Genomic DNA, 24701 nt, shown 5'->3' with positions numbered 1-24701 from the left:
AACTCTCCGACCCTTTCTCTTTATCTAGGGGTCAAAAGACAGAGCTGCCCACTTTCCCCTCTCCTTTTCAATATTGCAATTGAACCATTAGCCATAGCCCTCAGATCTAATACCAATATTAAAGGTTTCCATCTGAAACATATTGAAATCAAATTGTCCCTATATGCTGACGATCTCATGCTTTATATTACCATCCCATCCATAGTTCATGTGCTTTCAAACATCGATTCATTTTCTCAAATTTCAGGGTACAAAATTAATTGGGAAAAGAATGCTTGCCCATTCATAATGACATCAATATCCAAGATTTAACTAACTTCCTTTTAAAATTCAACACTCCCATGTTAAATTTTTAGGTTTACTATTTTGCCGTACAATTAGTGAAACTATCGATAAAAATATTGACATTTTACTTCAATCCATAAAATCCTCTATTTCATGTTGGTCTCCTCTCTTTCTCAGTTGGTGGGGCAGACTCAAAACAATTAAAATGACCCTGGCTCCCAGAGTTAATTATCTATTAAGCTTGCTACTACTTTCACTACCACCCTATTTCTTTAAACAAATAAATGTTATCAGACTTTCTCTGGAAACAAAGGGGCCCTTATACTAAGCCACGTTAAATGTCTACGCGCGCCCAACGCGTGCCAAAATGGAGTTACTGCCCATTCAATAATGAATGTCCACTGGATATTTTCAACAGAAAGATTATCACGTGGCTCTTGCGGTAATTTCATTTTTGGCACGCATCATAAAAATAATTTTTATTTTCAGACGTGAGCCAAGTGCATTTAATGCACGTAGGTCATTACCATCTGGTTACCACGTGAGACTTTACCGCTAGGTCAATGGCTGGCGGTAAGGTCTCAGACCCAAAATGGATGCATGCCAATTTTGATTTTGCCGCACGTCCATTTTTGGCAAAAATTTTAAAAAAGGCATTTTTTGTAGGTGACTTGAAAAATGGATCTGCATGAGCCCAAAACACACACCTATACTACTGCAGGCCATTTCTCCGCGCACCTTAGGAAAAGGATCCCAAAGTAGCCCTAAAAATACTGAAACTCCCCAAATCATTAGAAGGTGTTAACTTCCCAGATTTTACTCAATTTTACTCAGCCTTTAAGTTAAATCAAGGCAGTCAATGGTTTGACACCACTCTCTCTTTTTCTTCACCTACATGGTTAAAAGTGGAGACAAATCTCTCGCCTAACATTCCGCTAAATGTTTTAGCACACATGTCTCCTACTTTCTTGAAAGTCCCTTTGGTTATTAGGGCTACTGTCACCTCATTTCAGTCTTTAAATGGTATATTTGAAAAGAATTCCAATGTATTGTACAACTCTGTAATTTGGAACAATTCAAAAATATTAAATGCTAAATCACCAATTAAATGGTCACTTTGGCAATCCCACATTTGGTGGTACCTAGATCAACTGTTAATAAGTGTAACATGTAAAACTTTTGCCCAACTCCAAGCTGAATTCAACCTTCCTGACTCTGAATTCCTCCACTTTTTACAAATAGATCACTCTGAAACAACTCTTCAAAAGTTATGCATCCTTCAATAATGAATGTCCACTGGATACTGTCATCAGAAAGATTATCCACTGTTCTCATCGTGCTTCTATCATCTACAAGACCTTCCAACCATATAAAACAAACTTCAGCATCGGAACTCAGCAAGTTTTAGAAAAAGACTTGAATGCTCGCTCATCTTTCAAACAAAACATGGCAATCTTTTTGGGCCTTAGGTTCCAGAGTTTCAATGTCTGCTTCAATCACCCAATCCTTATATTTCATTTATCACACTCACTCTGGACTCCCAGGAAAGCCAAACCTAGTGGTCATACCTCTTCTGACCTATGTTGGTCTTGCTCCAAATTAACAGGTACACTTTCCCATATGTTATACAAGTGTGGCAATCTGTGCATTTTTTGGTCAGACATATGGAATAAAGTCTCAGAAATATTTCATTTATCTACTAATATTTCCCACCAAATCATCATCTGGAAGTCTTTCATCATGCCTGAAATATCCGATGATTCAAATAAACTTTTGACTTTCTAATCTCTATTGCTCTTATAATTATCGTAAATCATCTGAAGGATAATTCATCTTTCTCTTACCAAATGTGGTGGAATTAGGTTATTTTATATAAGAACTATGAATATAACCTTCAATGTCATACATTCCCAAACTCTAGGAAATTAGTAAAATGGAAAACGTTAGATACATATATATTTCTAATTTGCAAGGTCAGCAACAATCCACTTTTGAGCCTACTACACCTTTGACCTTAGGTTAATTATTACTCATGCTCGTTTTTTGTGCTTTATTTTGTTATATTAGTCACGGCCCTTAGTCATGGAGGTTATCTTTTCTCCCATTCTCCCCGCCCAGCTGGCCGCGGTGGCAGCGTCGGGTTACTACTTCGCCCTCCTGCAGTTTTCAACCTCTTCCCCTACCGCAGTCTCACTGTTTCTCATCCTTTGAAGTTCACTCCATCCGTCTATTCTACCCGCTGCCTCTCAGAGTTGCAGTCATTTACCGCCCCCCTAATAAGTCCCTCTCTTCCTTCCTCACCGACTTCGATACCTGGCTCTCTGTTTTTCTCGAGCCCTCATCCCCATCCCTCATTCTTGGAGACTTCAACATACACACTGATAACCCATCCGACTCATACGCTTCCCAGTTCCTCACCTTAACCGCCTCCTTCAACCTCCAACTGAGCTCCACCACCCCTACTCACCAATCTGGCCACTGCCTTGACCTCGTCCTCTCCTCTACCTGCTCACCCTCCAATTTCTGCACCTCAGCTCTTCCCCTCTCTGACCATCACCTGATCACCTACACACTTCATCACCCTCCCCCTCAGTCCCGCCCAACACTAACCACTACTTCCAGGAATCTCCAGGCTGTCGACCCTCCGACCTTATCCTCTAGTATCTCTAATCTCCTCCCTTCCATCATGTCCTCAGAGTCTGTCGACAAGGCTGTCTCCATTTACAATGCCACTCTCTCCTCTGGACACCCTTGCACCATCCATCTCCCATCCCACAAGGCGCACTAATCCCCAGCCCTGGCTGACCCCTTGCACCCGTTACCTTCGCTCCTGCACCCGATCGGCTGAACGCCTCTGGAGAAACTCTTGCACCCATACTGATTTCATTCATTACAAATTCATGCTATCCTCCTTCCAGTCCTCCCTATTCCTCGCCAAACAGAACTATTACACCCAATTAACTAATTCCCTCAGCTCTAACCCTCGTCGTCTCTTCGCCACCCTTAACTCCCTCCTCAAAGTGCCCTCCGCTCCCACCCACGTTCCCTCCCTCACTCTCTCCTCAATCACTGGCTGACTACTTCCGCGACACGGTGCAGAAAATCAACCTCGAATTCACCACCAAACCTTCTCCTCCTCTTCACCCTATAACCCACTCCCTTAACCAACCAACCCAGGCCTCCTTCTCCTCGTTTCCTGATATCACCGAAGAGGAAATCGCCCATCTTCTTTCCTCCTCGAAATGCACCACCTGTTCCTCTGACCCCATCTCCACCAACTTACTTAACACCATCTCTCCTACTGTCACCCCCCCCATCTGGCATATCCTCAACCTCCTTCTCTCCACTGCAACTGTCCCTGACACCTTCAAGCATGCTGTAGTCACACCACTCCTCAAAAAAACCATCACTTGACCCTACCTGTCCCTCCAACTATTGCCCCATTTCCCTCCTACCCTTCCTCTCCAAGTTACTTGAACGCGCCGATCACAGCCGTTGCCTTGATTTTCTCTCCTCTCATGCCATCCTCGATCCGCTTCAATCCGGCTTTCGCCCCTTACACTCTACAGAAACGGCGCTATCTAAAGTCTGCAATGATCTCTTCCTTGCCAAATCCAAAGGCCACTATTCCATCTCATCCTCCTCGACCTATCCGCCGCTTGACACTGTCAGTCACAATTTACTTCTTGCCACACTGTCCTCATTTGGGTTCCAGGGATCTGTCCTCTCCTGGTTCTCCTCTTATCTCTCCCACCGTACCTTCAGAGTACATTCTCATGGTTCCTCCTCCACCCCCATCCCGCTCTCTGTTGGAGTTCCTCAGGGATCTATCCTTGGACCCCTTCTTTTTTCAATCTACACCTCTTCCCTGGGCTCCCTGATCTCATCCCATGGCTTCCAATATCTTTATGCTGATGACACCCAGCTTTATCTCTCCACACCAGACATCACTGTGGAAACCCAGGACAAAGTATCGGCCTGCCTATCCGATATTGCTGCCTGGATGTCCAACCGCCACCTGAAACTGAACATGGCCAAGACCGAGCTTCTTGTCTTCCCATCCAAACACACTTCTCCTCTCCCGCCACTCTCTATCTCAATTGACAACACCCTCATCCTTCCCGTCTCATCTGCCCACAACCTCGGAGTCATCTTCGACTCCTCCCTCTCCTTCTCTGCGCATATCCAGCAGACAGCCAAGACCTGTCGCTTCTTCCCCTATAACATCAGCAAAATTCGCCCTTTCCTCTCTGAGCACACCACCCGAACTCTCATCCACTCTCTCATTACCTCTCGCCTTGACTACTGCAACCTACTCCTCACTGGCCTCCCACTTAGCCATCTATCCCCCTTCAATCCGTTCAGAACTCTGCTGCACGTCTTATCTTCCGCCTGGACTGATATACTCATATCACCCCTCTCCTCAAGTCACTTCACTGGCTTCCAATCAGGTACTACATACAGTTCAAGCTTCTCCTGCTAACCTACAAATGCACCCAATCTGCAGCCCCTCCTTAACTCTCTACCCTCATCTCCCCTTACGTTCCTACCCGTAACCTCCGCTCTCAAGACAAATCACTCCGTTCAGTACCCTTCTCCACCACCGCCAACTCCAGGCTCCGCCCTTTCTGCCTCACCTCACCCCATGCTTGGAATAAACTCCCTGAGCCCATACAACAGGCCCCCTCCATGCCCATCTTCAAATCCTTGTTGAAAGCCCACCTCTTCAATGACGCCTTTGGCACCTAACCACTATACCACTATTCAAGAAATCCAGACTGCCCCAACTTGACATTTCGTCCTTTAGATTGTAAGCTCCTTTGAGCAGGGACTGTCCTTCTTTGTTAAACTGTACAGCGCTGCGTAACCCTAGTAGCGCTCTAGAAATGTTAAGAAGTAGTAGTAGTAGTTATATTGTTCGCACAAATGCGACTCATAATTCATATTTTATAATAGTTATTTATATTTTTAATATTTGAAACAATAAACTATTAAAAAAAAAAAAAGAGGCGCACCCACCTTTTACTGCTACAATATCCAAACTATTAGCATCCAAAACAGAGCAGGTAGCTAAAGTACATATACAATGAGTTCCTTGCTGGGAGCAGAACTGTCAGCGCTACAGGTATTCTTTCACTCTTCTCAACCTTCAAACTTGTCCCCATCAGGCGACACCAAAGGAGAACACTGCGGACCACGGAACTTGAAGCAGGAGTCAACTCAGGACGGAGTTGACCCGAACCCGCACACGTACCCTTAGCTGCGAAGAAGCAAAGCGCCGGTTTCTGCCCGCCAATCGGTGGGGCTCCTCCTTAGGCTGGAAAGTGGCGGTGGCAGGCCCAACTGGCGCAAGCGCCCGAGACCAAGGAGGTTTAATAGACAGGAGCTGAAGTGACGTCAAAATGCTGAAACCAATTAGGTTAGTCTCAGGTTTCCCTTCCCCACGCAGCCGTCATCCCCGTATACGCAAAATAAAGCAAGCAATCCTATGAGCTGCTGCATCTACGGTGTCATTCTTTATTGTTCGGATTTTTATTTAATCTGATTTATATTTTCAAACATGCCAGCTTGTGCAGCATATGGATGTACACAGAGGAAGCATAAAAACGGGATAACTTTCTATAGGTAGAGTAGTAATTTGTTATAAATCTTAATCGGTGGTCAGTTGGAGGGGCTGGTTACAGGGACACCCTACCCTAGCATGTGTTATATTCGTGCAGAGGTTTTTTTCTTCTGGTAATCGGCCACTAAAACAGACATCATGTTATGAGAATCAGGTGCTTAACATTCAGAGTTTTATCTATTTATTTATTTATTTATGGCAGTCATATATCCCACATTTAACATGTATTATGTTGAAACCTGGGAGCTTTGGAAAGTTTTTTTTTTTTACCTGTGCCTTGCCTAGATGGTTTGTGGGAACTTGCTCCTTCTAGTTTATGCATTTTTCAAACTAGAAGGAGCAAGTTCCCACAAACCATCTAGGCACAGGTAAAAAAAAAAACTTTCCAGTCTCCCAGGTTTCCCTGTAACCAGCCCCTCCAACTGACCACTGATTAAGATTTATAACAAATTACTACTCTACCTATGGAAAGTTATCCCGTTTTTATGCTTCCTCTGTGTACATCCATATGCTGCACAAGCTGGCATGTTTGAAAATATAAATCAGATTAAATAAAAATGCCAACAATAAAGAACGACAACGTAGATGCAGCAGCTCACAGGATTGCTTGCTGTATTTTGCGTATACGGGGATGACGGCTGCGCGGGGACGGGAAAACTGAGAGTAACCTAATTGGTTTCAGCGTTTTGACGTCACTTCAGCTCCAAACCTTCTTGGTCTCGGGTGCCTTCGCTAGCTGGGCCTGTCGGCTTCCAGCCTAAGGAGGAGCGCCAATGATTGACGGGCAGAAACCGGCGCTTCGCTTCTGCGCAGTTGAGGGTACGTGCGGGTCCGGATCGACTCCGTCCTGACTCCTGCTTGAAGGTCCATCCATGTTCCGCAGTGTTCTCCTTTGGTGTCACCTGATAGGGACAAATTTGAAGGTTGAGAAGAGTTTCGTTGCGAATACCTGTAGCGCTGACAGTTCTTCACCCAGCAAGGAACCCATTGTATATGTACTTTAGCTACCTGCTCTGTTTTGGATGCTAATAGTTTGGATATTGTAGCAGTAAAAGGTGAGTGCGCCTCTTTTTTTAATAGTTTATTGTTTCAAATATTAACAATATAAATAACTTTTATAAAGTATGAATTATGAGTCACATTTGTGAGAACAATATAACAAAATAAAGCACAAAAAACAAGCATGAGTTGAGTAATAATTAACCTAAGGTCAAAGATGTAGTAGGCTCAAAAGTGGATTTGCTGACCTTGCAAATTATAAATTAGATTAGAAACATATATGAATCTAAAGTTTTCCATTTTACTAATTTCCTAGAGTTTGGGAATGTATGACATCGAAGGTTATATTCATAGTTCTTATATAAAATAACCTAATTCCATCATATTTGGTAAGAGAGAGATGAATTATCCTTCAGATGGTTTATGATAATTTTAATAGCAATAGAGATTAGAAAGTCAAATAAGTCAAACATCGGATATTTCAGGCATGATGAAAGACTTCCAAATGATGATTTGGTGGGAAATATTAGTAGATAAATGAAATATTTCTGAGACTTTATTCCATATGTCTGACCAAAAAATGCACAGATTGCCACACTTGTATAACATATGGGAAAGTGTACCTGTTGATTTGGAGCAAGACCAACATAGGTCAGAAGAGGTGTGACCACTAGCTTTGGCTTTCCTGGGAGTCCAGAGTGAGTGTGATAAATGAGATATAAGGATTGGGTGATTGAAGCAGACATTGAAACTCTGGAACCTAAGGCCCAAAAAGATTGCCATGTTTTGTTTGAAAGATGAGTGAGCATTCAAGTCTTTTTCTAAAAGTTGCTGAGTTCCCATGCTGAAGTTTGTTTTATTTGGTTGGAAGGTCTTGTAGATGATAGAAGCACGATGAGAACAGTGGATAATCTTTCTGATGACAGTATCCAGTGGACATTCATTATTGAAGGATGCATAACTTTTGAAGAGTTGTTTCAGAGTGATCTATTTGTAAAAAGTGGAGGAATTCAGAGTCAGGAAGGTTGAATTCAGCTTGGAGTTGGGCAAAAGTTTTACATGTTACACTTATTAACAATTGATCTAGGTACCACCAAATGTGGGATTGCCAAAGTGACCATTTAATTGGTGATTTAGCAATTAATATTTTTGAATTGTTCCAAATTACAGAGTTGTACAATACATTGGAATTATTTTTAAATATACCATTTAAAGATTGAAATGAGGTGACAGTAGCCCTAATAACCAAAGGGACTTTCAAGAAAGTAGGGGACATGTGTGCTAAAACATTTAGAGGAATGTTAGGTGAGAGATTTGTCTCCAATTTTAACCATGTAGGTGAAGAAAAAGAGAGAGTGGTGTCAAACCTTTGACTGCCTTGATTTAACTTAGGCTGAGTAAAATTGAGTAAAATCTGGGAAGTTAACACCTTCTAATGATTTGGGGAGTTTCAGTATTTTAAGGGCTATTTTGGGGTCCTTTTCCTAAGGTGCGCGGAGAAATGGCCTGCAGTAGTATAGGTGCGTGTTTTGGGCTCGCGCAGATCCATTTTTCAAGTCACCTACAAAAAATGCCTTTTTCAAAAATTTTTTGCCAAAAATGGACGTGCGGCAAAATCAAAATTGGCACGCATCCATTTTGGGTTTGAGACCTTACCGCCAGCCATTGACCTAGCGGTAAAGTCTCACGTGGTAACCAGACGGTAATGACCTACGTGCGTTAAATGCACTTGGCTCACGTCTGAAAATAAAAATTATTTTTATGATTGCATGCCAAAAATGAAATTACCGCAAGAGCCACGTGATAATCTTTCTGATGAAAATATCCAGTGGACATTCCTTATTGAATGGGCAATAACTCCATTTTGGCATGTGTTGGGCGCGCGTAGACGCTTAACGCGGCTTAGTATAAGGGCCCCTTTGTTTCCAGAGAAAGTCTGATAACATTTTATTTGTTTAAAGAAATAGGGTGGTAATGAAAGTGGTAGCAAGCTTAATAGATAATTAACTCTGGGAGCCAGGGTCATTTTAATTGTTTTGAGTCTGCCCCACCAACTGAGAAAGAGAGGAGACCAACATGAAATAGAGGATTTTATGGATTGAAGTAAAATGTCAATATTTTTATCGATAGTTTCACTAATTGTACGGCAAAATAGTAAACCTAAAAATTTAACATGGGAGTGTTGAATTTAAAAGGAAGTTAGTTAAATCTTAGATATTGATGTCATTATGAATGGGCAAGCATTCTTTTCCCAATTAATTTTGTACCCTGAAATTTGAGAAAATGAATCGTGGTTGAAAGCACATGAACTATGGATGGGATGGTAATATAAAGCATGAGATCGTCAGCATATAGGGACAATTTGATTTCAGTATGTTTCAAACTGAAACCTTTAATATTGGTATTAGATCTGAGGGCTATGGCTAATGGTTCAATTGCAATATTGAAAAGGGGAAAGTGGGCAGCCCTGTCTTTTGCCCCCTTGATAAAGAGAAAGGGTCGGAGAGTTGGTCGTAAATCATAGCTGAAGGATTTAAGTATAGGACTCCGATCATGTTAATGAATAAAGGACTAAAACCAAACCAGTGAAGGGTTTCAAATAAATATGGCCATTCTCCTCTGTCGAGGCTTTTTCCGCATCTAAAGCCAAAGCTACTATTTGATGAGAACATTTTTCATGAGTAAGGACTTTTTTGTTTGTTTTTTTGCAAAAACGTTTTTCTTTATTGAAGTAAAGCAAACATGCAAGAAACATTGCAGAATAACAATATAATCATATGAATCCAGCCCCCCCCCCCCCCATAACCCTCCCTCCACCCATAACAACAGTGGTGAATACATGTCATGTCCTAAAGCCAATCTTACTAAGCAAAAATGCTATCTCTTATGGAGAGGGGGACTTAGATCTCGCCTTCCACTGTTCATACATTTGCCAAATGTCATAAAATTTAGTCAGTTGTCCATGTCGCAAGGCTGTGAGTTTAGATATTTGAAAAAATACAATACAACCTCTGCAAAACTTGAGACAAAGGAGATAGGCCATCCTGTTTCCAAGCCAGTGCAATAACCAGTAAAGAGCAGTATAGCCAGTTTGTGATGAGAGACTGTGACTGTGGTTGGTTTATGATGCAATAAACAATGTTCTGCTTGCAGTGGATAAGTGCCCTCCCCCCCCAAGATTTCTTGGAGAGTGTCCATAACCAAGGTCCAAAAAGCCTGTACAACTGGGCGTGTCCTTATATTGTGAAGTACTTTAACAAGTTTGGAAGCCAAAATTTTAGCATATTTATTTATTGTGAACATTTATATCCCACATATTCCCACCAAGGCGGGCTCTATGTGGCGTACAATGTTAGAAGAAAGTACAACACAATAACAGTAGTGCAAAGCGGAAGAGAGAAAAGAAAAAAAAAGAGTAGATAAGGGGAGGAGGGAAAACTGGAGGGGGAAAAGAAGGCAGAGATGCAAGGATCAAGTTGCTGAGGAGAATGAACGATCACACAGGTAGGTCTTCAGGGATTTCTTGAATAGTCTGTGATCAGTTGTCTCTTTTAATGCTGATGGGAGAGCATTCTAATAACGGGGGCACTGGTAGCAAAATGAGGAGGCAAATAGCTGCTTGTATCGTAAGTTCCTGCAGGTAGGAAAGTGGCGATTGAGGTAGGAGCAGGATGACTGCACGGCATTCCTGGGTGGGAGGTTGACCAGGCTGTACATGTAGGCCGGAGTGTCCACGTATATAATCTTGTGTGTAAGGGCACAGACTTTGAATTCAATCCGCTCTTTGATCGGGAGCCAGTGGAGCTTCTCACGAAGAGGAGTTGCTGCCTCAAAACGAGATTTGCTAAATAGCAGCCTCGCCGCTGTGTTCTGCGCTGTCTGGAGTTTTTTAAGGGTATGCTCCTTACAACCGGTGTAAAAACCATTGCAATAGTCAAAATGGCTCAAAACTAGGGAGTGGATAACTGAACTGAAGAGGGTAAATGGCAGGTACTGCTTGATACGCCTGAGGGTCCTCATGGACAGGAACATTCACTTCGCAATGGACGAGACTTGTAGATCAAGAGTCAAGTGGGGATCTAGAATGACCCCTAGGAGTTTCAAACTTGCAGCGACAGGAATGGAGAAGTTTTGCGCAGTAACCGTGCCTGGTATAGACTTTTTGAACTGGGAGGAGAGGATGAGGCACTGCGTTTTATCCTGATTAAGTTTAAAATTGAATGTGTTAGCCCAATTGACCACGATGGCGAGACTGTCTTGAATTCCGCGGAGATTTCGGCAATGGAAGACCGAAAGGGGATGTAAATAGTCACATCGTCAGCATAAATGTAGGGATTCAGGCCACGGTTGTGAAGGGCCATTGCTAGAGGCGTCAGCATGATGTTGAACAAGGTAGGTAAAAGGGGTGAGCCTTGAGGAACCCCACAGCAAGATTTCCAGGAAGGTGAAAAAGAGGACTGGACTTTGACCCGATAAGATCGGCAAAACAGAAATTCCCGGAACCAATCCAGGATGGTACTACCAACACCATTTTCAGCTAGTAAAATGAGGAGGAGATTGTGGTCAACCATGTCGAACGCACTTGACATATCAAACTGAAGAAGTAAGATGTTTTACCAAAATACAGCTCTTTCCTGAAGTTGGACAGGAGAGTAACTAGCACCGTCGAAATCCAGACTGGGAGGCATGAAGAATCGAAAATTTGTCTAAATAATCAGCAAGCTGAGAATTCACCAAGCTTCCATAGTTTTGACAAGCAATAGTATAGTAGCCGACAGGATGGTAGTGTTTAATAATACTAGGCCACATTTCGGGTCCTTCGGGATAGGGTGTCAGGAGAATATGGCCGTGATCAACAGGGAAGCGCCCGCGTTGGAGCATGTACTCAAATAGGATGTAAAGTCATCAACAAAACATTGCGGCGCCGATTGCAGAAGGTAGTTCGGGCAGCAATCCAGCTTGCAGTGCGTACGCGAAAATTTGCGAAGGGCCAGAGAGACCCTCTCCTTGGTGACAGGCTCAAAACCTCCTCATATATTTTGCTGTCTAGGTTTATCAAAAGAACTGGCCTGTAGTTTGAAACAGAAGTGGGGTCCTCTCCTGGTTAGGTATAACAATAATTTGTGCAAGAGGAAAAGTACCATCAACTTTGTTAATAGCAGTTTAGAAAATAAGGTCTGTAAAAGTGAGGATAATTCTTTATGAAAACGTTTGTAGTATTCACTATTAAAGCCATCAGGCCCAGGTGCTTTGTGAATTGGTAGTGCTTTTATTACAACTTGAATTTCAGAGATAGTTATTGGGGATTCTAAGTGTTTGGCCTGAATGTTATTGATTGTAGGGTGTGGAAGAGAAGCTAGGAAGTTTTTAATATCTTGAGCAGTGGCTGAAGATTCTGAAGAGTATAAGTGTTTATAGAATTGTTGAAAATGTTTAAGATTTCAGCATCTTTTACTATGGGAGTGTTATGATTAGGGTCTTTAAGGGATAAAATCCTAGATTTAAGCCTCTTACCTTTGAGGTAATTTACAAGGAGATGTCCAGCCTTATTTTGTTTGGAGTAGTATCTATCTCCTATGTTGACTATTTGATGATGAGACAATTTACTCAATATGGAATTATAGTCATTGCGGAGTTTACTAAGTTCCTGAAAAATTTTATTAGTAGGTGATTTTGCAAAAAGAAGCTCTAAGGATCTATAATTCGAGTGAATTCATTTTTGCTTTCTGTTGTTTGTGCCAGGAGGACATATCTACTATAATAAAACGCACCTCTAACATTCTGAAGTTCACTCCGTGGCTTCAGTGAAGGGTTCGTAACATTCGTAAGTCTGTCACATATCTCTATGCTCCACTCTCACGTCAAAACATGATGACGTCGAGGGCAGAACAGTGAGAGTGAAGGCAATGGTGCACAGTTACGACGTCGAGGGATATATCACATGGAACTGTATGGGAAGAAGGGAGGAGTGTAGGGGAGAAGGGGTCATCTTCAGTGAGTGACGGCAACGGTACGCGATGTCGACGGACCTATCAGAGGGAATTGTATGGAAAGAAGGGAGGAGTCTCAGGCAAAGGTACGCAACATCCAGGGACCAATCAGAGGGACGGGTATGGGAAGAAGGGCAGCGTCAGGAGAAGGGGTCATTTTCTCTGAGTGAAGTCAACGGTGCAAAGCACATTTATCCTAACACTTCCATTTAAAACATTAATGGCAGAAAGTCATCACCTTGCTAGCGCCCGTTTCATGCCTTTGAGAAACGGGCCTTTTTTACTAGCAACTAATAAATAGACCCTTTGATGAAAGCTTTGAGGGCATCCCACCAGGAAGCTAAAGAGGTGTCTTCAATTTTGTTGAATTGAGTATATTCAAGTATATATTTTTAACCATTTCTAAGAATTCTGAGTCATTAATGAATTTTGGATCAAATTGTGGCCTGGGCTTTGGGGTTTCAGTCGGAATGAATTGGAGTTGGATAGGTGCATGGTCTGAGATCACTGTTGGCAGTACACTGACTGGAATTGGAGGCTAATTGAAGACAGGGTTGGGGATTATGAAAAAATTAATTTGTGAGTGTTTATTATGTGGTATAGAGTGAAATGTGTAGTCAATTGTGGAAGAGTGAAAAAGTATCCAGACATCAGATAAATTGAGAGCAGACATGAGATTTAGAACTGTTTGTCTACTTTTGGAAGTAGGAGCCGGACAACAAGATTTTCTATCTAGAATCGGATTTAAAGTGAGATTAAAGTCGCCTCCAGTTATTATAGGTGTATCAGGAAATTGGAGAAGAGTATTCATAATTTCAGAAAAGAAGGTCGGGTTATCATTACTGGGAGCATAAATGTTACAAAATAGAAAAGGGGAGTTGAACAGTGTGGTAAGCAGACATATCCATCTCCCATTTGTATCTGTTATAGTAGATTTAATCTGTAAAGGAAGTGAATTTTTGTAGAAGATGGCAGTGCCATTTTTTTGTGCGAGGCTGGGGAAGCAGCTTCAAGAGTGTAGTTTTTGTGTTTATGAAGAATTGTGTGATTGGAATTTAAGTGTGTTTCCTGAAAAAAAGATTATATCTGGGGAGAATTTAGTAATGCAGCACCAAAATTTCTGTCTCTTGAAAGGATTGTTTAGTCCCTTAATATTGGGTGTTGAGACATTATGATTGGATAGGAAGAGTAATGGATGCAAAGGACAGCAAAACTGGGGACATTAAAAATGAAAATGTAAGTTGAACCTGTAAATAAAGGGTTATGCATGCTTAACACAGATAACAAACCGTAAGAACAATAATTAACTTTGTGTGTGCCATTGCAAGATTCCTGCAAGCTAGACACAACACAGGACCATGGAAGTATAATATTAAGATGATTAAGACTGATATAACCATTATTCTTTTATCAGTAACAAAGCAGTATAATAGATCAATTACAACAAAGCAGTGGAATCAAATGCATTTATTTGGAATAATACCCAACGTGGCCACGTTTCGCCCTCAGGCTGCGTCAGGGGTACAAACTATCAAAAGTGTATATAAGTATATCATATACACTAGTACTGAGATGAGAACAGTTATTCCAAAAATCTAGTTCCACTTTTCTGCTACTTTCAACTGATCTGATATGCATTAGGATTGGGTCTCATAGAAGCTAGCAATCCTAATGCATATCAGTTCAGTTGGAAATAGCAGAAAAGTGGAACTAGATTTTTGGAATAACTGTTCTCATCTCAGTACTAGTGTATATGATATACTTATATACACTTTTGATAGTTTGTACCCCTGACACAGCCTGAGCGAAACGTGGCCCCGTCGGGTATTATTCCAAATAAATGCAGTTTGATTCCACTGCTTTGTTGTTTTTTATCTACTGTTTTGTAAGCAGTTGTGTGCCTTTTTGTTTTTTTGGTTAATAGATGAATTATAAAGCAAAATGAGCTATGTTGTCTGAAAGGATTATTTGAACTAAGCGTATAAAAATATGCAGTAAACATTGTAAGTAGGTAGTGTAGATGATTAGTATATTTTTCATTAGATCCTCTATGTAAAGTGTAATGTATGTAATGAGTAATGTTAATTGTATTATCACTGTTACTCTACGTATATATGGTGCCAATAATCAAAAACAAAACTTGAGGCTTGCAGTTTGATGGTTAGATATATATTAAATATGCTGAGATAAACTATTTTCAAATGTTTGAGAGCATATTTAGAACATTAAAGAGTAACCATGTAATTATATACTTAATACAGAGAGTAATATTTGCATGCCGTTTACAGAATCATGCCACAAGTGACTTGCCCAAGATCACAAGAAGTCACATTGGGATTTGACCCCTGATTCTCTGCTTCTCTGCTTCTCAGCCCCTTGCTTTAACTATTAGGCTACTCCTCATGTCCGTGACAAATATGTGAGAAGTATGTTAGATTTACGTATATATGGTTTACAGTGCAAGTAATCTGTATCCTGACCATTCTAACTATAGTTGCGCCTTTTTGACTGGCTCTTTGGGTCCCCTCCCACTTCACGACTCTTAGTGAGAGAAGAAAGTGAACTGGGAACAGTTTTTGTACCCTTTCATTTTGTATGGGGGAGGGTGGGGGCACCCACTTTGGGCTCAGGTCCACACCTAGGCTTGGTACCGATTTCAGCATATTATATCAACCCAAGATCAGTCTGTAACAAGATATATATAATTAAGAGTATTATAGGGATAATCATTATGGCTTTAGCCATAATAACAGAGACTTGGTTACTGAAAGTGGTAAGCTCTTAGTACAGATTTGTCCTCCAGGATATTCTGTCCATTCTGTTACACAAAGGAGAAGAAGAGGTGGGGGCATAGCAGTAATGTTATTAAGATATTAGAGGTGGAACTGCTAACAGTTCTGTGCCTGGGATTGGGGAGTCTATTGCTGAAGGTGAGGATAGACCCATAAATGGTTGGATTAGGATTATTAGTAATTTATAGACCTTCAGGAAAATGGACAGATTGTACAGGAATTACAGACATTGATTTACTTTGTTCTCTTCAGTTTCAGTGGCTGGAGATTTTAATCTCCACATGAACAATACAGAGAATCCAGATGTCATTACTTTTTTAGATAGTTTGCATTTGAAAGTAATAAATATAGGGAGCTCTCATGTTGGAGGACATTTGATAGATATAATTTTCTCTCTAGATAAGCTGGTCAGGAGATTATTGATGCTTGTTTATCATCTGCAACTAATATGGTCAGATCAGGTGCTGATTTATTGACTACAAAAAAAGAATGTTTATATTTTTTATATTTACTATACTTCTCTCTCTGATGAGCAGGCCAGGGTGGTTTACAGACTGAAAACCAAAGGCAGAAAGAGCTCCATAATCAAAATAGAAGAGCATCAGTCATACAACAGAAAAAAATGTTCTGCTCTCTCTACTCAGGAGATTAGCCTGCAGATAACCAAAGTATAGAACATCACAGTGAAGACTCAGAACACAAACCAAAATCTTCTTTAATGCAAATTCAAACAGAGGAAAATAGCTTATAGACCCTGTTTACTAAGTCATGTTATAGGCTTGTTAGCGTCTTTAATGCGCGCGTTAACCGTTTACGTACCTATAATATCCCTATAGGCGCCTACACGATTAGTGCGTGTGCTAATTGTAGGCATGTTAAAAACCTAACGCACCTGTAGTAAACAGGATTCATATTAGATGTGCTGGACAAGAGTCTGTGCTTGCAGAACCGGGAGTCTGTTCTCTACAGCTCACCCTGTGTACCAGGGGAGCCGAGAGATCTCAGCACCAAGCTGAGAGAGTAATGTGTGAATACTTTTAAACTGGGTAGAAACTTGGTTATTTTAGAGTAGCTTGAAGGGGAGTATGCATCAAATACAGTAAAAGTCAGTTTACAGTTCTTAGAAAACCATGCTGTAAGGACACACACTCACCCCCCAAAAAGGCAGAAGGGTGGGCTACAGCCCATCATACACATAGAAAAAGTCCCACAAGGCATAGGGAACAGGAACAGGTGCTCAGGAAGAGCCTATCACAAGAGAACTACATTTATAGTCACATTCTACTTAAAGAGCACAAAAACATATAACAACCAGCACTTCCCTGCATGAATATGGGTGCAGAACAATAATTTAAACACCAACTCAGAGCTAATAGAATATCGCATATATTATCTCATCATCCAAAAAGATATCCATACAATTATCATAGCAGTGGTGTAATGTTCTTTTAAGGGCGGAAAAGCCTCAACTAATGATGAGCTACTCCTTTGTTTGATCACTCATTCAACCTAATGAGTTCCCTAATGTTTCTGGTGTCATGATGGGAGGTCGTGATATAAAGTGTTCCTTGTTTGCTGATGACATTTTACTTTCTTTGAGCAAACCATTGTTTTCATTTCCTAATCTTCTCCACGCTCCTAATGTGTACTCGAAGGTGTGGGGTTCAAGTTGAATATGCACAAGAGGGAGGTTATGCTGACTGCCTTCTACCTTACTGATTTCTCTCGAAGATAAATTTCCATTTCGTTGGGTTCCTAAGGGCTTAAATACTTGGGAGTTGTTATCACACCTCTCTTTTCTGGTTTGTTCACTGCAAACTATCCCCCCTTACTGAAAGACATTCATAGGGATCTGGATTGCTGGGCTCCGCTCTGAGCCTCGTGGTTTTGGGCTTATTTCTGCTTTGAAAGTGAATATTCTTCTCCGTTGATGTACCTTTTTCAGGTCATTCCCTGAGGGCTATCTCAATTTTTTCTCTGGCCTACAAAGCCGTTTGAATAATTCTTTGGCATAATAAACACCCTCGCTTGCCTCGTCCTTTTCTATCGAGATCCTTGGAAGGTTGAGGCTGGGAGTACCTAATGTTTTCTGGTATTATCTGGTAGCTCAGGCTCGGGCAGCACTGGAGTGGTACCAGGCTGACCTAACACAACAGCAATCAGATGGCCTCAGTGAGGAGCAGCTGCAGGACCTGCCTGTGCAGAGTTCTCCTGGGGGGAGACCAGACTCCTTGTGGGCAGAGGCCCGTGAGTTTGCAATGCCAGATGCCACGCCAGCTGAATCCGGCAGATCTGCATGGTAGAGTGACAGCGGCTAGACCAACAGCAGCGAGAGGAACGGGAAGAGTGACAGCGGCAGGAAGAGTGTGAATTCCAACTGCAGAATATGAAGTTGGAGATGGAAATGGCTCATGTCCAAAGCTCCAGCCTAATCTCTGCGCCGAGGTCAGAGGCAGGATCCACAGCCCGGTTCAGGGCCAACTTGTTTGCGCAGTTTGTTGATACCCGAGGGGACACTGATGGATACCTAACTTGCCTTTGAGAAAATTTGCCACCTCATTGAGATTCCCAAGAAAGACTGGGTACGCTATCTGGGAGGCAAGCTCACTGCAGCGTTGTCATCCAGAGGTGAGGGAACATGTCCAAGATCACCAGCCATGTATTTCAGAGAAGGAGGCTGATTTGGCTGACATCTTTGTGGGTAACCATCTTTGATTGGCAAAGAGAAGCCATCCGTATCTGTAACAGCCGGGATCTAAGGGCAACCAGGGTCCTAAGCTAAGTATTCCTGCAGCCTCAGAGACAGTCAGCAAACCCTCCAGTGTTCCCCAAACCCCTAAAGACTTTAGGCATAAAAGTCCTTGTTACCAGTGTGGTCGTACAGGACATTTCAAAGAGGATTGCCCAGATAACCCCAAGCCTGCACTAAAGAACAATCCAGTTCCTGCATCAAATCTGGCAGCTTTTGTGGGTACTTCCATTCCCACGGTGGAGGCCTACTCAGCAGCTGCAGCACAGAAAGCTACTGGTCATTCATTAAACAAGGAAGCAGATGGGTTTCCACAACACTATAGCACTCCAGTAACTGTGAATCAGACCCAGGTAGCTGGGCTCATGGACACTGGCTCTAGCTTGACTTTGTTATGACCAGAGCTGGTGCCGGAAGGTGCAATTCTTCCAGGGCGCACTGCAGATATAGTGTTAGCCAATAGATCCAGAGAGACTATGTATTCCACGAGTATACTTGGATTGGGGTACCAAGCCTGGGTACAGAGAAGTAGGAATAATGAAGAACATGCCGGTACCAATGCTGCATGTGACAGACATAGGTCCAATGAACATTACCCTTGATAGTGGAATCAGCATTTCCGCCATGGTGACCCGTAGTCAGGCACAGTCGACCCAACAAGCGGAATCAGTGGAGACCACCTTTCCAGTTCCATGTCCTGAGCCAGTCCAGGTGGAACCAGCTCACCAAGTGTCAGGAAGAGGCACTCCAGTGCTCCCAGCAGAACCAGTTCCTGAAGTGACCAGGACCGTGAGTATGGGACAGACTGACTTATCTGATATATCTACTGATCAGACTGTTGACCCTGAATTGACAAGAGTCATCAGCAGAGACCCTTCCAGTTATGGATTCTGATATAGGAAAGAGATATTCTTTTCAGGAAGCACAACACTCTGACCCTGACCTGGAAGCCCTGTGGCAGAGGTCTGGTCAGCCAACTGATGAGACTCGTAAAGACCATATCCTATGGAAAGGGGGCTTGCTGTATAGAGAGACTGATCCCATTGATCCTAACAGGCCCTGGACAGCAAGCAAACAGCTTATAGTGCCCAAAGCATACAGAGAACAGGTCCTGCAGATTGCACATGACATTTCCCTAGCAGGACATCAGGGGGTGACACACACACACACTTGATTGACACAGAACCTGTTTATTGGCCGGGAGTATCGTGAGCCTTAGCTGACAATTGTTGAACCTGTGATGCTTGCCAGAGAGTAGGTAAACCCCAAGATCACCCTCGTGCACCCCTGAAACCTTTACCCATTATCAGTGAGCCATTTGAGAGGGTAGCTGTGGATATAATGTGGCCTCTAGCTGGCCTTAGCCAGACTGGGAAAAGATATATACTGACAGTGGTGGACTTTGCTACCAGATATCCTGAAGCAGTAGCATTATCCTCAATAGAAGCAGAGAAAGTTGCCACTGCCCTGCTAGAAATATTTTCCCTGGTAGGATATCCACAAGAAATACTCTCAGACCAAGGGGTACAGTTTATGTCTGAGCCGATCCAAAACCTGTGGACACACTGTAGAGTGAAATCTGTCCGTACCATCCCATATCACCCTGAAACTAATGGGTTAATGGAGAGATTTAATGGGACTTTAAAACATATGTTAAAGACTTTTGTGGAGTCGGGAGACCGGGACTGGAAAAACTACGTTCCCTACCTACTGTTTGCATACAGAGAAGTACCCCAGGAGTCTACCGAGTTCTCCCCATTTGAGCTGCTTTGTGGCTGGATGGTGAGAGGGGCCCCTTGACCTAATAAGAGAACATTGAGAAGGAAAGGTTGACAACTCTGATACCCCTGTAATTGAATATGTAGTTAATACATGGCAGAGATTAGAAGACCTTTGTTAGAGATAATTTGCAGGCAGCCCAGACTAAGCAAAAGACCTGGTATGATCATAAAGCCGAAATAGAGGGTTTAATGAGGGCCAGCAGGTATTTGTTTTAGTCCCAGTGCGTCAGAATAAACTTCAGGCTAACTGGGCAGGACCTTACAAGATCATACAGTGCCTAAATGATACAAACTATGTTATATCTGTGGACTCTCGAGACAGAAAGCAGCATACCTTTCATGTAAATATGTTAAAGGCCTATGCGGATCACACAGTCATGGTGCTAGCTGTATGCAGTCCACCAGAAGAGTGTCAGGATAGTGAACCCATACCTGACCTCTTAGCAGAGATATTACCAGAGGGATCTGCACAACAAGTTGTAGTGGGAGAGCAGTTAACTCCCACTTAGAAATAGCAGCTAGAAGCAGTACTGCAAACATATGCTGATGTGTTTTCTACTAAACCAGGAATTACTCATTTTCCTAATCACAGTGTAGACACTGGTGCACTTAAACCACTGAAGCAGAGTGCCCACTGAATATCTGCTGAGGTGGAGAAGCAAATGAAGCAGGAGATTGAGATGCTAGCCTTAGGTGTTATAAAGAAGTCTCATAGTACCTGGGCTTCTCCTCTAGTTCTTGTTCCTAAGAAAGATGGTACAACCCTCTTCTTATTGAATGTACTGTATCTGACACCTGTCCGATACCCCGGATGGACAAGTTGCTAGACCACTTAGCTGGGGCCCAGTACCTGACCACAATGGACCTTAAATGAGGGTATTGGCAGATCCCCTTAACAGTTGCTGCTCAAGAGCGATCAACATTACCCCATTTGGCTGTGATGAATTTACTGTGATGCCTTTTGGAATGAAAAATGCCCCTGGTACGTTCCAATGCTTGGTCAATCTTCTGTTAGATATATTCAAGGAGCATGCTAGAGCTTATCTTGATGACATTGCTGTGTACAGTCAGACTTGGGATGACTACCTGATCCATTTAAGTGGAGTATTAGACCAGATCCGGGAGGCCCGCCTGATAATCAAGCCCAGCAAATGTCAGTTGGGAATGGCAGAAGTCCATTATTTAGGGCACAGAGTGGGAGGTGGACAGCTAAAGCCTGAGCCAGCTAAGATAGAATCTATACAAAATTGGCCCACTCCTCAAACCAAAAGGCAAGTATTGGCCTTCCTTGGGACAGCAGGGTGTTACAGAAAGTTTGTGCCTTACTATAACATCATAGCCAAGCCCCTGACTGACCTGACTGAAAAGAGAGTGCCCCAAATCATTGCCTAGTTGCCAGAGTGTGAAGCAGCCTTCTAAAAATTAAAGACTACATTAGCTACCGCTCTAGTATTAGTTGTACCGGATTACCATCAAAAATTTGTGGTACAGACTGTCACGGTGTCAGGAGTAGTGGGCCCTTGGGCCACTGCCGGCAACTGGCAGCAGCAGGTGAACTACCCAAAGGGAATGAGGCTGAAAACAGACAGGGCTGGTACAAACAGGATTGGAACTGAAGCTGTAAGTAGGTAGGGCTGGAATAAGCAGAACTGGAATAACAGGACTGGAGTTGAAGCTGTAGATAGGCAGGGCTGGAATAAGCAGTGGAGGAACTGAAGCTGAGGACAGACAGGGCAGGAACAAGCAGGGTTAGAACCAGTGGTGTGCTGGAGCCAGTTGTTAATTTTTGAAGAATTTTGCGAGCCGGTTGTTCAGCTGTCAGCAGGGACAGAGTTCCCCCCCCCCCTCCCAAATTGCAGCAGGAGGCTGGAGGCACGCATGCTCAAACACACCAGCTGTCACCTGATATTGGTGCATGCGTGGTGTGTGGTAGCCCTGCCTCCTCGTGCTGCACTGCGCAGGCAAGAGATTTGTGTGCCCGTGGGCTGGTTCACCTCAGCAGCGCTGCTGCTCACAGCTCAGCTGGTCGTGCTACATCGTTGCTACAGAAGTGCACTGTGCACAGCAAGCAGCATACCCTCTGTCTGGTAAGAATTATTTTAATCAAACTTGTTGCTGGGCCCGTTTGTTGGGGGAGGACAAGTCACTGTGAAGTGGTTGGGGGAGCATTGTCCCCTGCCCCCCCCCCCCCAAAAAAAAAAAAAAAAAAACACTTGCACCGTCCATGTTCTGATTTGTGTTTTGGGTCTGTGGGTGTTTTCTAAGAGCGCACACCCACACCCCTCCGCCTGCTCAGTGGCATTAGAGGTGTTTGCTGGTTTCTCAGAAGGCAAGCAGAACGTAATTTCAAATATGGGGTGATTTGTCATTTGATGGAGCCCAGCGCAGAAATGCATTTGGAAGCATCTGTCATGCTTGCGCACAGTTTTTTCCTCCACAGAGCAGAGAGAACATGGTGTTCTTCCCTCCCCTCAGCTCGTATCGTCAGAATTTTCTTTTGAGCAATTTTTTCCTGCCCTTAGCTGTTCTCCCTGACAATGTAAATAATATTTGCACTGACTCACAAAGTCCTACATTCAGGGTTCCCTTTCTAACTGTCTTCCCATAAACTCCCCCATGGGCATTATGGTCTTCTGGGCAGCGTCATAGCCTCCCACCTGTATATTGCGCGAGGCTCAAATCTACCTGTCACTCTGCATTTTTTTCTCTATTGCACTCTGAAATTCCTTATCCTCTGATGTTCAGACTGAGCAGTCTTACTTCAGATATTCTCATTGGCCTTCCATGGAGGTTCCTAGTCCTTCTGGTCAGCAGTGTCCATCAAACTTCCCCTTGCTACCTTTTTATCCTCCCTCTTCCCCCTCTCCTCTATTTTCCTCTGTCCTATCATATAATTGTAGTTCTTTTTTATTATTTCTTTATTTGCATTTGTAAACTGCTTTGACTTTGCTTGAAAGGCGGTATATCAAATACTGAATAAGCATAAACAAACATAAACATAACCTGAGGAAAGCAGGAGCGTATGTTTTTCAATCCGTAACCATCTTTTAATCTTCCCATTCTTACTCTGTTTTCTGTTCCAGGATAATTCAGCTCCAGGATAATTCAGCTATCAGAGCAACATGAGCACACTGTCCTTAGACCACTTGCGGCAAATAATGAAAGCCATGATGGGCCGTCCTGGTTTTGATCAAGTTTCTAATAAGGTGTGGAACAAGAAATAAAATATTAATAACATTTTCACTGGCTTCACAGGAGTCATTTAATTTATTCTACAGCTTGAAATGTAGTTGGATTGAGCAAGTTTTCCTTAAATCATTTTTCACAAATTAAGGAAACCCATCAGAAAGAAATGCAGTATATTTTTGAATATTTGTTTCAATGGTTTTACAATCAACTTAATTATCGGCTGATAACAGATTATTTTGGATTAGAGAATTCTGTTCCATTTAATGAATTTGACAGAAAAAGTGTATCGGTAATGTTATGAGAGGCCTGTACACTAAGCAGTAAAGTATGCGCCCACCTTGGTAGTGTTTTAGGCACATATACATTAAATGGCCTCTTATAAAATTCCAACTGGTACAAAGGTACATATTTTGAATTGATAGTGTGTACTTTGACAGTGGGCATGCATAGGAGTGGAGTATGGAAGTATATAGCTTAAAAAAAATACTATAATTTAGGTGCATATTTGTGAGATTTTGGCATGGACATTTATACCAGCTTTAGGAATGATTTACTGTTAACATGGCTTAGCGCTCAAAAGTAGCATGTACTAACAGCAAAAATAGTGTGCCAGTGTGTGGGAGCATTCCCATGTTGGTTATTCAGTTGCACGCTGACATTGCAATTAGGAGGTGCTAAATGCCTCTGCGTCAACTTCAGACTTAGCAGTTAGCATGCTAACACCAAATCTTGGGCACGCTCTTTCTTCATCTATATTCTACCCACTTTTGCACTATACCTTTTGGCACCCCAGATAGCACTGGAATATGCAAAATTAATGCGTAACTTGTTACTGTGGTTTTGCGCTAGCCACCTTTCACTTTCTAACCACATGCTAAGCACTTAAATCAGTTTAGTAAAAAAAAAAAGACTTTTAGTCTTCAAAGTAGGCGTCCATTCAAGCAGACTTTTATATTGCACCTAAAAGTCTTTTATAAAATACAAGTATAAGTGGCCTAGACAGTGCATACATTGCAGATGTTGACATTTATGCCAGCCCTGAAGCTGGTATAAATGGCCATGCTAATTTTTTTTTAAATGTAGATACATAAATTATAGTGCCTTATAATGTACATGCTCCATTGAAACACTGTCCCTGTTAACGCCTATTAACAAAGTACGCACTGTCATTTCAAAAACATGTACTTTTATACCAGTCAGTATTTTCAGGCCATTTACTTGCATGCATGCTCACATCTGTGTGGGACTGACTTTATGAAATTACCAGAGAGTAATTTCATAATGGGTTGTTAA

At 42.4% G+C, this 24701-nt stretch overlaps 2 protein-coding genes across 3 annotated transcripts in view; one reads left to right on the top strand and one right to left on the bottom strand.

Moving 5' to 3' along the window:
• Nucleotides 1-16563, bottom strand: part of TDP2 (tyrosyl-DNA phosphodiesterase 2) — an 87495-nt gene extending 70932 nt beyond the window's left edge. The window contains exons 1-2 of the mRNA XM_030186419.1: nucleotides 16509-16563; nucleotides 5540-5628 (exon numbers count right to left, since the gene is read on the bottom strand). Of these exons, the coding sequence (XP_030042279.1) occupies nucleotides 5540-5628; nucleotides 16509-16563 (144 nt within the window). The remainder of the gene's footprint in view (nucleotides 1-5539; nucleotides 5629-16508) is intronic.
• Nucleotides 6709-24701, top strand: part of ACOT13 (acyl-CoA thioesterase 13) — a 55970-nt gene continuing 37977 nt past the window's right edge. The window contains exons 1-2 of one of the 2 annotated variants that reach the window (XM_030212229.1): nucleotides 6709-6963; nucleotides 23319-23425. In XM_030212229.1, the coding sequence (XP_030068089.1) occupies nucleotides 23342-23425 (84 nt within the window). In that variant the 5' untranslated portion in view covers nucleotides 6709-6963; nucleotides 23319-23341. Of the gene's footprint in view, nucleotides 6964-23302; nucleotides 23426-24701 lie in introns of both variants that reach the window. The other variant, XM_030212220.1, reaches the window with a different exon arrangement.

This window comes from Microcaecilia unicolor, chromosome 1 (assembly GCF_901765095.1).
Source record: "Microcaecilia unicolor chromosome 1, aMicUni1.1, whole genome shotgun sequence".
Taxonomy (NCBI): Eukaryota; Metazoa; Chordata; class Amphibia; order Gymnophiona; family Siphonopidae; genus Microcaecilia; species Microcaecilia unicolor.
The sequence above is the reverse complement of the archived record's forward strand: the minus strand, read 5'-3'. Positions and strand labels throughout refer to the sequence as shown.